Source organism: Oreochromis niloticus, linkage group LG16 (genome assembly GCF_001858045.2).
Source record: "Oreochromis niloticus isolate F11D_XX linkage group LG16, O_niloticus_UMD_NMBU, whole genome shotgun sequence".
In the NCBI taxonomy this organism is placed as follows: domain Eukaryota; kingdom Metazoa; phylum Chordata; class Actinopteri; order Cichliformes; family Cichlidae; genus Oreochromis; species Oreochromis niloticus.
Window position 1 is genome coordinate 12,492,717 of NC_031987.2, and position 16,404 is coordinate 12,509,120.

Here is a 16,404-nt window from a genome sequence, read left to right on the forward strand (position 1 = left end):
AGAATTGTGAGAAAAAAAGTCAGAATTCTGAGATTAAAGTCAGAATTCTGACTTTTTTCTCAGAATTCTGGAAAAGAAAAAAAAAAGATGTGCCCACTTTTTATTTTTTTCCAGTGACCCTAATCCTCTTCCGTGGGTATACGGTCTGGCCAGTGTTCAAAGAAAAACTCTGAAAAACCTTCAGAAAGCCTAGAGAACTATTGCTCAAGACCACTCAAACCTGTATATTTTTTTCAATAGTCAGCAGGGGGCGCCTCCTCTTGTTTCAAAAAGACTTCCAACTAAATAAATGCCTATTAGAAAATGACCCACGGTTCCCTTCCTCTGTGACCTCCATGGACACCTTCCTGATAATTATCTGATCTGACTTTGTTTTGTGATTTAGGATTAAGTACGCTGTGCTCTTTCAATGTTATATGGCTCTGCAATCAACTAAATGATATGGCTTAAGGAGGGGTTAAAGTGGGCTATTAATTAAATCAGTTTAATATAAAATACTCTCTACTGACTTTTCATATGCTGCAACCTGGCAATGCTTCCAGCTAACGACATGGAGATAGTTAAATAAGAGGAAAATCACGACACCTGACAGTTTGTCTACACCCTCAAAACATCCATTTTCCTTTTCCTCCTTGGGATGAATTCATGGTGTAGATTGCTGTCACGGTACTAAGCATCCTACTAGTGCTGAAAAAGAGAACCGTGCATAAACAGTTGCAGATAATTTCAAATGCAACTTTTCAAACAGCTCAACAAATATCAAAAGACACAGTTTGCAACACTGAGACGGATGTTTCAGACGGGTGTTTTTTTAAATAAGATATTGGCTCTATACCTGATGTGATGCAGTTTTTCTACGTCACTCTGTGCTCTTCATTTAACAACCTGCTTCTACGCATTTTCCTGATGTGGCACCATTACACCCAATCTTAGGGCAAAATCCAACTTTAATCCCCGGGTTTAAACAGTGACAGTTTTTGTGTTGTAAAAGGCAAAAAAAAGCGTGTGTGTTAGTTAATAATTACATGGACTATTTCACATGATAATAAGTTTGCATACTGTATGTGGGGCAAAACTATTCCAAAGGTTGTGCTCACAGGCAAATGTGACAACTGTGGCTTGGGGCTCAAACATGCACACACATCTTCTTCCATTAAATCTCAGGGACATTAACAGCAGCCTGGGGTCAGCGCTTTAAGTTATGCAAAGAAGGCTTTAAAATATAACACAAAGTGAAGAGGCTGGAGTTTTAGTAGCACTTCCATTTTCAGCAGGGTGGATGGACTGTGTGTGTGTGTGTGTTTCATCTCATAATAAAATCTGTAGAGTTCCCACAGTCAAGTTTGTAGGTTCACATCTAACAGTTTTAACTTTTAGAGATTTCCAGTTCCAAAACCTCACAACGCAAAATAAACTGCAACTCAAGACTTGAGGAAACACTTAAATTATCCAGGGTTGCTATCTTCTTGTTATAAGCTATTCTTCTAACAATAAAATAATTTGAAGATCAATTACTGTGATCATTCTGTGATACAGTGTGAACAGTATAAAATGCATTTACTTTAAGCACATGTCAACTATATTTGATCTGAACTGTACATTGTGTGCTACTTCTCTACAAGGTGAATATTACAGTTGGGACACAACAGAAAATGCAGAGCCGTGTTTTACCCTGAAGAGCAGGCGAGCGATGACACTTTGTGCCAGATGGAGGGGTGTCCAGAGGTGGCAGTAGAGTGCGGTATCCACCATGCCGGGATCCACGGCACATGAACTCACTTGGAAACCTCCACTCTGCATCTCTTGGTGGAGGTGGAAACTGAATAACACCTGGGCCAGCTTGCTCTGACAGTAAGCAGCATGCGAGGAGTAAGATTGGCTGAATACAGAGAGAGCAAGAAAGAATGTCAATTATTATCCTCCCTATGAAAAAGCCCCTTATTAAAGTAAGACACTTTTAACACAGCTTTTCCAAAAATCTGATTAAATTATATTATTTCACTTTGCTAACAAACTAAATTCCTCAAAACAAAAAAATGTAATTAATTAATAAAATATTAATAATTCTGTCCTCATCTATATAATGTGTGTAGTATGATAGTACCTTAAAATTATTATTTAAATATTATAATATATTTATAATATCCCCGAAACTTGACAAGGGTATTGTTTAAGTTATGCCAAGCTTTTGGACTAAAAGAAGTCTGTACTGAGTTAAATCAGCATTTGAGTTTAAGACCTTGGATATTAAACACTAATATGTCTATGTAACGACATGATGACGATACTCAGGCTGTTAATACATCTTGACAGCAGTGTTGAGAGCTGGAGCAATACTGAGCCAACTGGAACCAACAGTTGTCCACTTCTGCCAAACTGAGATGTGTAATACTGATCTCAGCATAAAGAAGGCAGGTGAGCAAAATACATAAGGATGTGAACCACTCTTCTGAAAGAATATCGAAGGACTGACTTTATTTTTTTTTTTAATAAAGCGCTTAATGTGAATGTCACACATCATTAAATATGGTTGTGGCTCAATAGTAAACGGCTGATAACCAGCAAACACTAAAGTGAAAAATTAATGACCGCTGTGACAATAGCAATTACATGAAATGACTCAGTTTGCATCTGAAGCAAGCATTTTTAAATTCTATATATCATTTTAACTATTTATTAGTTTATTATTTGTTATTAACTTCAGGTATTGTGTGCATCAGATGCATGTCTTTGGACATGTGCGTCTTTGTGTTTGTGTGTACCTACCAGCTATTCAGGTCATTTAGTCTGATCTGTCCGATGCGGTGGGCTGAGGATGAGACGTTGACCACACGAGAGACATGACCCGATTTCCCAGAATCCTTCAGTGTATCCAGGAGTAGCCAGGTCAAAAGGAAGTGTCCCAGGTAGTTCACACCGAAGTGCTGCTCAAATCCATCCTCCGTACGCCCCTCAGGAACCAGCATAACACCCGCTTGACACACACATCCACACAAACACACACAAATATTTGATACACAAAAAAATGCATTTTAGTATTTCAAATGTGAATTTAATTCAAACACTACAAGACTAATTTAACATTTTACATATAAAAGTAGTGGAGATAAAACACAAAAAACACAAAGGTTAAAGTGAAACCAATATATTAGTCAGTAATTCCTCTAATTAGTCTATGTGTGCTCTTCATTTACCAACCTGCTTCTGTTTCACTATTGCATAAATGTGAACTGTGCAGCAAACACCCTCTTTAGGGTATATTTCTTTAAAAAAAACATAAGCTGACAGCAGAGCATACCTGTGAGCTGTTGAGGGTTTAAAAAATAGTTCTATCAATATCAAATATGGCTTATATCATTAATAGTCCAAAGTTACATTCATTTAAGTTTAGTCTGACACACTTGGAACGTGACAGCTGTTTTCAACAAGGGAAAACATGAGCTTAGTATATAGAGTATCCAAGGATGTGTGCAGAACATTTCACAGTGTGACTGGATCTGTGTTTAATTCTCAAACTCCCTTTAAATTCAGCCAGTCGACTGCGTTGAAATTACACAGCTGCGCAGAGGCTTTCTACTTCTCTCAATAAATATTTGATAAACTACTTTCATGTGCAGAGTCCTGCCTGCACGCTTACAGAACACAAAGACTCACCATTATTGACCAAAATATTTAGCGGCAGGTCCCGTTCTCTGAAGCTCTGAGCGAACTGACGTACAGACTGCAATGAAGCCAAGTCCAGTTTCTTGAACTCCACTGCAATGGACACACACACACACACACACACATATGCATCAGAGCCATTATAAACGGATTAATCCTCCACGACACTTTGCCGGTAAGACATCAAAGAGTGTATTAATCATCTTCTCCAGCGGGCTTGGTGGATTCCTACACTGCAACACTAACAGCACTTCCATTGCTCCATCACATTATAACAAACCTAATACTCCCACCAGAACTCCATCAAAGCTCAGCACATTGTTATATCAGATCTAATATGTGATAAGACACAGGTAAAAGATCACTGGTCTGCAGCTTGTATCATCAGAACATGAAGGGGGGCTGCTGGCTTTTGTAAGCTCAAGTGTCTGCACGCTCACAGAAACATTTATTTTAAAAAGCTTGACAGAGATTTCCTGCAATATATAACATTTTAAATAATAAAATAATAATAAAATTCTCAAGTTCTGTGGCTCCAAACACAAAGTTACCTCAGCATCCCTTATTAAATGGCCAGCCAGGTAACAAACCTGTGACATCACACCTTAACTAAACCACTGAGATACCCAAGGTGCTGCAGGATTTATTGCAAAATAGCTACAGACTGGTGACAAATTAAAGGAACAAGAGCCCCTCCAATGAGAGCATCTTGTGGCTCTGCTATGCTGTGAGGGGTATTTTGCTTGCGCAGTTTAGGTCCACTTGTCCTTTAGAGGAAAATCAATACAAAGCTGTTCTGACTGATCACCTTTCTCCCATGCTGAAGCCTTCTATTCTGATGGGAGAAAGATCATTTTTTCCCAGGATGACGATATATTCCATCCATGGGGTATTAAAGGTCATTGAAAGCGTTGATTACAAAAATAATGTCAATTGTATGATATGGCTTTGAAAGCCCACAGGTCTCAACCCAAGTGAGCACTATGCAGGAGAATTTGAAATATATTAGACAGCACTCTCCACCACCATCAACATCAAAATGCCAAATGAGCTGTTTTGATCAGCACACTACCATGAAAATGTTCATCAAATATACATTCAAGAATCTCTTCAGGCTAAAGAAGCCATTTAACTGCCCTGATTAAAAGTTCTACTGTTTTTTACAGATACCACAATGAGGCATATATGACTGTCATGCAATGTACTGAATAGTGCAAAATCTCTGTATAGTAATACCTTTGTAATGGTGGGTAATATAGAAGTGACCCCTAATGGTCACTTCTCTTGTTTATCGGGAACAGTTTTATTTAGTCTTTCCCCGTTTTTGTGGTGCTTCTGCTTCATTTAATGGTGCAAAAACAAAAAGATAGATACATTTTCTTCTTTTTTCCTTTTTTACAGACTCTACATTTGTAGAATGACCTTCCCACTGCAGACACGACTGCTGACTCACTTCTAATCTTCAGCAGCAAATTGAAATCTCATTCCAGCAAGAAATGTTTTAAATTGTTCTTTAACCCTCTACCATCCTCTGAGTGCATTTCTCAGCACTTCTAGATGGGAAATATTCTTGAAAAGTAAACAATCCTGTTCCATTAAATGCTAAAACAGAAATCCTATTTTGGGTTCACTGGCTTAAAGCAACGGAGAAATGAGTTGATCACAGAAATGTGACACACAAAATATACACAAAAATGAATACATTACTCTAATAGCAAAGTAATATATACTAGTGCCCCCATCACATTATTGTTTTTCTTACTCTCTGCAATCTGCAGACTCATAACTCTACATGGCTGAAATTGTTTTGCATTTTTTGTCTTAGGTGGAATGTCCAGTGGAATGCAATTTTTATCTTCGTGTCATTAATATGTAATAATGTAAATGTAAATTTTAAAAAATGACCATCTATTAATTTTAAGGTATTAATGCGAAATATGTCGTCCTTAGCAGGTCTTGATTTTAGGTAAATACCTAACCTTAACACATGGCATATTACTGTGTGTCATTTATTTGAACAAACTAAGCCAAAATGCAGAAGCAGTGTGTGGAAAAACTAAGTTAACCCCCTGATTCAAAAGCCTGCAGAACATTTTTAGCAGCAATAACTTAAGGTCATTGTTTTCTGGACTTTACAACGCTGTTTCATGTCATTGAGGTTTGCAGGCGTTTATAAGGTTCCTAAGCTCCCACCATAGCAGAATAGTAAAACATCTTCTTTTATTGAGGTGATCACATTTTCTGCTCATCAATTAATTAAGTGCATTTGATTAGAAGCGCCTGGCTGCTACTTACCTTCTTAATTTGGATGGAAACAGAATCGAGGTTAGATAATAAATAAATCATGACATCATGTAACAGGCCGTCTTTCATACTTCACTTGAGGTTGTATTGATTTAATTTTAAGACTAGCTAAGGACAGATTGTGTTTTTATTATATCATGAGATATATAAGATATAAGCCTATGATTACAGTGAGAATTTGAAAGTAGAAGCTTACACATTCTGACAAGCAAGACTCAAGCTGCATGAAGCCTCAGGATTATTCACATGGTTTGTGAATAATATATCCCTCAATTCAAAGTAAAGCCTTGTGTCTTTCAAATATCTATAAAATAATGTATTGTTTCCTTTAGAACTCAGGTAAGCCTCTAATGTCTCAAATATAATGGACAAAGACAGGAAGAGGACAGAGAGAGCACAGGGAGGACGAGTTGATGGAACTGATAAAGAAAAGGGCTGCTGAGACAGATGAGAGTGCAGCTGTTCCTGATGAAGGTCTGATAGCAGTCTTATCTCCAAGCCACGCTACTCACCTCCTGCTGACTGTGTGTGTCTGAGAGAAAAAAAAGAAAGAAAGGAGGAGAAAATAATAAGAACAAACCCGGTGTGTGCATCAGAGTGACCGTGAGCACAAATTTGTCTTAGTAAGAGTGTGTGCTCATGCGCATTAGCCTGAAAACAGGTGCACGTGTTGCAGGAGAATTGTGTGTGTATGTATATGTGTGTGCGTGCCATGCCCGTCAGTCCTCTCTTGTCATCTTGAATGGGGCCTCTTGAGACTGAGCCCTTTCAGAAAACCCAGTCGTATTTAGAAAGCCCACTGGGAGTGAAATGCCATTGATCATGCGTGGGCCTGCACCCCAGGATTTTCTATAACACTCAGGCTCCTTGACTCAATCGCTCACTCAATCGCTAATGTCTTAAAACATGACGGGATGAAATACCTTTGGAGGCGTTGTACCGGATCTACTCGCTGACTCATTCACTGTTTATCTTAAATGAGCTGCAACTTGTAAAATGTGGAGGAAGTAAACTAAGTAAAGTAGTTTTAGTGAGATAATGAAGTGGTTGTTAATTTTGTATTACTCCTGAATAGTAGATGACAAAGATAATAAATAAATCAAGAAAAGATGACATAACAGTTTGTTTCTAAGCAAAAAGTCATGAAAATAACCATGAAAGTCCTCCATGAAGAGCGATTATCAAGGTTTGTGATTCTGCCTATAAAAAGCAAACACCTTACCTAGTTTAAATTCACTCTCTTTGCCCTTCAGGGATGTCTTCCTGTGCCGTTTCACTATCGACCTGTACTTGTGCAGAGAGCAAACATGACTTCTTTGTTGAACTAAACTACAGCTGTGGGGAAAAATAGTTTTCACAGTACTCTATGTAATCATGTGAAAAACTAAGTTTACCCTTACTACTTCCATACTTGATTAACTGATCAACTAACCATAAGCTGAGTTTTGGCAGTTTGCTGGTCTGAAGTATTCAGCTCTGTCAAAACAATCTTTCAGTGAGTGGACCGACTATACAGGCCTCAGTTAGTTAAATGTTAAAGTTCATGACAGTTGAAGTAAAAAAAAGACTGAACAAGTGCAGCTTGTTTGGAAGGGTTCCCAGAACAAAGCCTCTTCTCTCTAAAAAGAACACGGCAGCACGGCTTAGGTTTGCAAGCTGGCAGCCGAAAAAACCCACAAGGCTCCTAAACAATGTCCTTTCCACGGCATTGCCATAATACACAGCACCACGTCTGGCCAAAACCAAACAGCATGTGAGTTCCTGCTTGCTGGATTTGACTCCCCAAATCTTAATCCTCTTCCTAAAAATGAAATTGAAGTTGGCAATTTTACACAGTGGAACAGAACATATATGGTGATCAAGTACAAGCAGTAAGATTGGGACATCCAAAGAGTCATTCAAATGTAGTAGGAGCAGCAGAAGTGGTCCACAGGTGGACATTGAAACAACCCTGTCTTTCAAGGTGACAACACTCTAATTTAAATTAGATGAAGTTGTACTTTTTATAGGTGGAGGTACCTTGTACATTATTGTATTTTAAAATTAGAATATTTATTCAATGCAGATAGTCTGTATTTTATCTCTACATTTTCTGGCTTTGCATAATTTAGCCTCTTATCCGTTCCATTAATGTAATTTGCAATTTCAAAGTATGAAATTGTCCCTCATTTTAATCTTTTCTTTTGGATTAACTCACTAAAACTGTTGCTCTACAGTACTTCTATTTTCAGTTTAATGAGATTGCCTCAGTTATCTAAACAGACGAGCATGTGGCCATACAGCGAGCTGGTCATACAGCATGACACTGGTGCAGAATTGGTGCATGTGCATAATTAAAAACCAAAAAGTACTGAAAACAGTCAACTTTGCTATGAGAATAAGGTTGGAAGACGATGACGGGACTCAGTTCCAGTAAAAGCTGCCAAAGCTGACACAGGCAGGTCTAAAATAATTAGTAAAGTAATTTTAATGCTGATTTCAAATGAGACAAAATACCTTAAATAACAATCTCAGACCTTTTTAAAATGAAGACATTTCAACATGTTACAGCTGGGAAAGCACAAGTGTAAATAAGTAAAAGATAATAATAACAGCTGACTTCTAGTTATTCACATCCAAGAATTACTGTAACTTAAAAAGACCCATAAATAATTTATATCTGCATATGAAACAGTTCTGAAACAAGATGAATGTATTACTTACAATTAGTTTCATAAAACAGTAACACATTTGTAGCATGCTTCATTCTTGCCCACAAAAAACACAACGACCCTTGAACGTTAGGTTTCACATTTATGAATTGAAGTCTTAAGGGGATCAAAAGTCAAAGGATTGTTTCATGGCAGAGCAGCCATTTCTGACGCTGCTTCTAAAGCTTGTGAACTATCACCTTCCCTTTCCCCTTTTTCATCTCAACCAGCTGCTCTTAGAGTCCCAAGTGGATGGAAAGGCACAATTGTGTCTGTAATTTTGAACACTAAATGTGATTATAAATGGATTCTGCCACATCAGTGCACAATCAGAGTAACTACAGTAGCATAAGAGCTGTCGAAAAAAATAAAACCCTTTCTGATTGAAATTCCTTTGGTAACAGTTTAAACTGAATTTCCTCAGTTTTTACATACACAACCTTACTTAAAAAACACAACTGTTTAGCAGAGGTGTTTTTTTATGTTAATTCTATGTTTTGCAATTTTATGTATTTATTTTAGGATGAGCGTAATCTAAATTTACAAAATTAAAGGGAAATTCAAACCATCGTTTTTTTTACCACCCATCACTATAATGGTCATATCAGTGAACAAACAAACAAACCAGGAAAAAAAATTGTTGAGCCTAATGGATCCAAATTGGACTGAAAATGAGGTATATATGCCTGACCTACATGTATTTGAGAAAAGCAGGCTGCCTCTACAAAATGTAGGTTAATGTGTAAAGGTAATGTGATTCATACTGTTGTTTGGAGACACGCTATCAATCTATCTCCATTTCTGTTATAGCCGTATATTTTTAGCAATATTAAGCAATAGCAACATCAGGAAGAATGAGCATGAGTAGCTTGAGAAATACCAAGGGAGGAGCTAGAGCGAAGGCAACAGTGGTCACTCTGATGCCAAAACTGGGAGAGGAGCTCCAGCAAATTCCAAGAATAACATCCAAGATCTCTCTCCAGGAGAGAGCTGTTCTAGGAACAGCAAAGATGCCGCACAGGGCATCATCTGTAGTCTGACACGTCAGATGTTTTCTTCAGTCGCAGCTTTTACCTTTAACAACACTATAAATTACTCCAAAGGGCCCAATACCTAAAAGTGAAGGTTGGGTCTGTAGCACTAGCTTACCACTATCAGAAAATTACATCAGCAACACAAAAAACTGAAACAAAGGGTCCTTGTTCTTTAGAGTTTCTGTAGTAATTGCAAACGGCGGAAGGAAGCACTATCTTCATGGGGCTTGTGGTTACTGTAGATTCCAAGTAGCTTGTGATGCCAGTATACAGAGAATCTAAGAGATTTTGTACCTAAAACCTAAAACTAACATTGTATATTTTTAGGACACTAATACAGAAAACAAAAAACAGTGCTTATACTATTGATTTAGCCTGAATCAAATCATGAAAAGTAATTGAAAAGCTGTTCAGTTTAACTTAAACTTATACTGGAAAGGAGACAAAAAATTAGTAAGTGATTTAAAAACTTCCAAAAACTTCTTATGCTTTCATTTAACATGAATATTGTTAGGCTAGCTGCTCCAAACTCAAAGTGATTTTGCTAATTAATCCTGTCTGAACTAGCGTGCTCCAACTGTGATTAGAATATGTAGGCTAGGCATGCAATAGAAATGTCCATTCAAATTTCATTCTGACATGCTCTGCTGCAAAGCTACAGTCAACACAGTATGTCTGGAGTGGCTAAATTGCATTGTCATATCAATCCAGGAAATTATAGAGGATCTGGGGGTTCTGATTGCCATTTTTCTGCAAAACAGAAACCACCTCAACATGCAATTGTAAATATATTTAGACAATGTTAATAATATAAAATGATCCAGTGAAACCTAACCTCTTGGGACACACACTATATATATATATATATATATATATATATATATATACACATATCCTACAAACACTAATTCCAGTCTAAATCATGAACAGCAGGTAATTAATATGTGAGTCAACGCATGCCCAACTTGCAATATCACAGTAAACCTCCCTCCACTCTGCAGCATATTCTTAATTTTCATTTTTTTATTCAGTTTCTTGGCCAAACAATTCTAAAAGAGCAACACAGTGAAAAAGAAAAAAATTATGTCAGGACAGCCTGCTTCTCTTACCCCAAATCCTCCCTTCCCACCTGGCTCTAACATGCATCTTGTGTCCCGATTTTGACTACAGTAGATTTGATTAAGCTGGATTACACCTAAATCTGATATTAAAATGCATCAGTGGTAAACACATTAAATTTCTCTTCTGCTCGTCAACAGGCCGGAGATCTTGCATTACTCAATGCTTTAAAGGTGACAGTAAATACCTTGGCATGAAAAGACTGATTTTTGCATTGCACTCCCTCATTAGTTTCATTATTTATTTAAAATATTTTGTTCTTAATATACCACAGTACAGTGTCAAGTCAGAAATTCCCTTGATTTTCTGACCAATCAGCTCTACCCATCAACAATATTTTCTGACTAAAAAGATAAATGAACTATCTTCCCCGAAGAAAACCTCTTACGGGACCCAGGCGGGGAAATATAAATAGTTTGACTTTAAATCTGATAAACAACAAAGTGAAATCCAAGAATATTAGGACTGGGCAGCCTGCCAGTCTTAGTTCTTCCACAGACGTCCTTATTCAGCTGATGTAGGAGAGAGGAGGCTGGCTGGTCGAGTCCAGCGTGCAGCGCTGTTCAAAATTATTCACAATATCACGCTTATAACCACGTAACAATCCCTGAGGTACAAACGCGCACTAACAAGGTCAATCTTTTATGAACATCCCATTGCACTTAAATTCTGTTTAGAGTTAAAGAGCTTAGGTAAAACAACAATGTTTTTTGTAAGAAGGCAGCAGCTGCGTTACCTAAGCTGGAAGAAATTTGAATGTGTGCTAAGCAGACACAAACACACATAGGTTCCCCTGTTTCACACTGCTAATCTAGGCCTTTGGTTTGAGGCACAATGTGTTACTTTCAAGTGCACCGTGACTAAAGTTAGTGGGCAGACAGCGCTGCCTGTGGCAAGACACAGAAATACCCTGCATCTCCCAGTGAGTGTGTGTGCGCGTGTTCATAATTTAAAGTAAAACGCTCTAAGCTTCATTGTCTCGCGCCCAGGTGCAGTCCAAAATCATTAGCATATTTCCACAGGATTTTGCTAGAGGTTTCCTAGGGACATTACCTCTTTAGAGTGCACAATGTACTGCTACATGATTCCAAATAGGCCAAAAACACCTTTACACATTAAACCAAATGTTAAAAATCCCTCTGCTTACAAACACTCGAATAACATCACTGAATAGTGAAATGCATGGTCCTACGGCTGTGTGACACCTTTCAAAAGAGCAGACAGTTAATAATACATAAACTTTGCTGAGAAGAACAATGCTTTTTTTGTCCTGGTCGTGGAACACTGGGCCAGCTCTTTAACCTCTTAAGTATACTTGAGGGTGTGTGGGAATTTGCCAAGCCACTCTACAAGTATTTTGTAGACTTGAAAGCATTTAACTATATCCCTCGGGGTGTCCTCTGGTGGATTTCTCTGAAGTATGAAGTATCATGCCCATTGTTACAATCCTTCACAGTCAGACCCTGGTCTGCATTGCCGGCAACAAGTCAAACTTGTTTATGGCAGAATTTCTAGATGCAACCAAAATTCCTAGGATGCACTTTTTGATGGCCTTAGACTCACGTTCGCTTTTTACAGATGATTTGGTAATCAGTCGGGTTGATCTAGTACATTCCCACCCTCACCTTTGCCCACCAATGGCACGTAGTAACCAAATAAATGAGACTGCAGATACAAGCAGCAAAAACGAACTTCCTGTGAAGTGGTCTGGGCTCTCCCTTTAGAGGTAGGATGAGGAGCTCAGTCATCCAGGAGGGACTTAGAGTAGGGCCACTGCTCCTTTGCATTGAAAGGAGCCTGTTGAGGTGGTTTGGGCATTTGGCCAGGATGCCTCTGGGTGCCTCCTAGGCGAGGTGTTTTGGGTATATCTAACCAAGAGGAGAATCTGGAGCAGACCCATGAAACGCCTGGGAGATTATGTCTCTCAGCCAGAATTGGAACATTTCAGTGTCCCCCCAGAAGAGCTGGAGGCAGTGGCCAGGGAGAGAAAGATCTGGACATCTCTGCTCAGATTGCTCCCCTCAGAATCCGTACCCAGTAAGTCGTAGAAAATGGATGGACTGACCTAAAACATACTGCCATTTATGGAAACCTGTTTCTTCAGTAGAATTGTTTCAGTGTTTTTAAAAATGGATTAACAAGCAGAATGTGTTATCTACATTTAGGGTGCTTTTTGTGTAACAGGAATTTTGCTTTTATAAAGATGGCATGAAAAAGATTGCTCACCACGGCCCCTTAAAAAACTGCTTTTTAAACTGTCAATTACATTATATATCTATATATAAAATCTGAGGGCATAAAGTTATTCTACAATAATGTGCAAAAATCTTGAGCCACTCATCATTTCTTTATATTTTTATAGGAAAATTGGAAATATATACAGTGATTTATTGAGATTTATTGAAAACCTGAACTCTTGTAGGCAATCCTTGACTAATAGTGTTCCATTTCCATTGATGGATGGAAGATCCCAACACCACAGGCTAAATAACCACAGCCCCACCCCACGACAGACCCTCCACTGTGTTTTACAGATGATTGCACATACTCACTGTCGTACCTCTGTCTCCTGACCTCCTCTGTTCATACTCATGACGATTTGAACCAAAGATTTCGGATTTATACCTCAGCCATTTCTTCCCATTTCTTTTCTTTACAAATGGCTTCTTAAAAGCCATCCTAGCACTAAGACCATTTTTGATGAGTCTTCAGCAAACAGTAGGTGGATCAACTAAAGCGCCAACTGCTTTTTCTTAAGCACAAGACTTTGAAATATTGTTCACATGCTGTAGAAAATGTTTTGGGCCTGCCACATCTTCTTTTTACATCCATTTGTCCAGTTTCCCGATATTTTTTTAAGGATATAGTACAGATGATGCCAAGACATGACAAGTTTTCAGCAAATAGCTCTTAAGGAATTATCTAGTTGGTCACATTGTGCAAAAATACAAATTTAAGCCTGTCAAACTATGTTTTGCCATTTTTTGTTAGATTCAACTAAAGAAATTATGTGTTTATGTGACAGGCTGCTAGTAACAAAGTAAGTGTTAAGTGGCTTAACAAACAAAAAAAAAATCCTCTGAGAATTAGGTACAGGGACTGCATGGAAAATAAGTGAAAAAGCAGCCAATGTCAAAAAGCCTGAAGATCTGTTGCTCAAGCACAGTTTTTTTTTTAATACAAGAAAAATCTGTCTCCTTGGAAGCAAAATATCAAGTAATGAAGGGTGGCTCAAGACTTTTGCACAGTGCTCTACATTGAGATTGTGAAATAAAACACTTTGTCACTCGTGACACCTTGAAACACCCTAAGGGACCTGGACTTGTCTAGCCAAGTCCCCAGTTAGAGAATCACCTCCACAGCCTATGTATTATGAGCTGTCTCCCATTTCTCATAACAGACAAATGTACACAGGCTGGGAAGGATGCCAAAGGGCGTTTGGACAGAGATGTTTAAAGCTCCTGCCTCACATACTAATGAGAATCCATTACTGTCTCATTCAAATAGTCTCATACACACACACACACACATACGCATACACAATCAGCACATTCTCATTCAGTGCATAAGCATCTGGCTACAGACACCCCCTTGTCCCCTATGCTTCAGTGCCTGCCAATTACAAAAGAAGTAATCAATTCCACCACGGCTCCGTCCCGGGAAATCGACTTCAATGACACCGGCTACATGGCCGCTGTCTCTGTACCTGACAGCCACTTACACACAAGCAGGGACCCAGTCAACCAGCCTTCTGTTGCTCTTCAGTGCAAGGCCAAGCAAGATAAACCAGATCCCCCTTCCCAACTGGAAGCATTACCTCTAAATACTGTACCATATTTCATGGTCATCATGAATGACAATTTACAACAGTAAGTCTAAAGATCAGTGTTTTACCATTTGGAATCTGACAAAAAAGACATCTTCACCTGCACACACGCTTATTGCTTTGCAACTGAAGGCCGGCCGTTTGCAGGCAATCCAGGGTCTGGTTGCCTAGGTAACCCTCTAATGTATTTACTGCCAGATCATAAGTCAAACAGCAAAATTCTTCATTTGCATTGTTACGACTTGTTTCAATTGCTTGCCTGGAATTGCTGGTCCATTTCCTGTCACCAGCAGTTATTTAGTGGAATGTCATTTACTTTCTATGGTGTCTCGTTGTGGCATCGTTTCCTGCATGGGCACGGTTTTAATATTAGTTTTCATGTGCTACATGTCCATGTCCTCTACAAAGTGTTCACGATTTACCTTAGAAGCATCTCAAGAATAAATGAAGAAACACAGGATAAACCTGTAAATGTATTTTTCATACAAATCCTATAAAGTTTGTTGTTGACAGGACAAACAGCGTACAGCTTTTTTCTGTTAGCTCAAGGTCCCGAAAGCTTAAAACTCACAGTAAGTGCAGTAAATAAGCATGAACGTATCATCCAATCATCAGGTATTGGAAAAACTGGAAACATTTGAACATACAGTATCATTACACAGTGTAATGGTGTAGCTAACCCAAAGTGTTTTTAATAGCTTTGGACAAATGTGGCACTACCACACATGTTCTGGATCCAAAAACAAGTAAAATGACTACATTGTTTTAGTTTTTGAGAGTATTTTTTTTACATAAAAAAATATTTAAAAACTGTACTTTTATAAAGGAAAGCATAAGTAGCTCTAGTATGCCCCAAATATTACAGCCAGTATCTAAAGCCTGATTTTGCAAGCGTACCAATCTTGGAACACCTCTTTAATAAAACAGCAACTGACGCACCTTACGAGGTGGTAAAATCTCAAGGCTATTTGGTACAGTCTTCTTAGTCACGGCACTATAGTGGAATTTATGGTGATGTGAAGGTCAGCCGAATCAATTTCTCAACATGGGATTTAAAAAGAGAACCCTGTAAGCTGTTGTCGATGAAGTGATAAATCTCTACTATTATTTGTCTCTTCCCATTTTCATCACCACCTCTGTGTTTCCTATGTTCTTCCACCTCCTCATTCTTTTTTCCTATTTTATTAGGATAAAAAATGGTACAGCTAATGGTTTAGCACTTTTTATCATTATCTTCACATCCTTTTGCATCATTTTCCTCCTCATGTTCGTTACAGTGGATCTACAACACTCCTGACACTGCATGTATGTGTGGTTGTGTGTGTTCAGGTTTACCTGCAACTGTGAAATCATGTGTATGTTTGGTAAAGACTGGAAAAAAGCCTACGGGGCACACTACAGCAGCTCTTTCCTTTATCTTCAAACAGTGGCTTGCTAAAAAAAAACAACATTTGTGCATACGCATGCGTGTGTCTGTCTGTGTGTGCATGCGTTTAATGTTTGCAATGTTACCTTTGGCCTCTTTGTAGTGTTCACAGATCCTTCTGACAGCTGCAAGACCCTCCTGCTCATCTCTCCCACCTCAAAGAGAAGGAAACACACACAAACACACACAAATGAATACAATATATGACGAGCCCTTGGAGGCTTTTTATAAAAAAATACAGCTTTTCTTTTTTTGTCAGTCTTTCATCTTATAAAAACACATTTCCAGGAAAGGTTCTTCGAATGAAAGAACACTCAGTGCAAAAATTTAGCCCTTCAGAAA

The 16,404-nt window shown here is 38.4% G+C and overlaps 1 protein-coding gene across 3 annotated transcripts in view; it reads right to left on the reverse strand.

Moving 5' to 3' along the window:
- LOC100711195 (dehydrogenase/reductase SDR family member on chromosome X) overlaps window positions 1–16,404 on the reverse strand; it is a 52,862-nt gene that overhangs the window by 10,819 nt on the left and 25,639 nt on the right. For all 3 annotated transcript variants that reach the window (XM_025903943.1, XM_005451935.4, XM_003445354.5), the window contains 4 exons: window positions 16,149–16,217; window positions 3,655–3,756; window positions 2,767–2,974; window positions 1,672–1,879 (listed from right to left, as the gene is read on the reverse strand). In XM_025903943.1, the coding sequence (XP_025759728.1) occupies window positions 1,672–1,879; window positions 2,767–2,974; window positions 3,655–3,756; window positions 16,149–16,217 (587 nt within the window). The remainder of the gene's footprint in view (window positions 1–1,671; window positions 1,880–2,766; window positions 2,975–3,654; window positions 3,757–16,148; window positions 16,218–16,404) is intronic.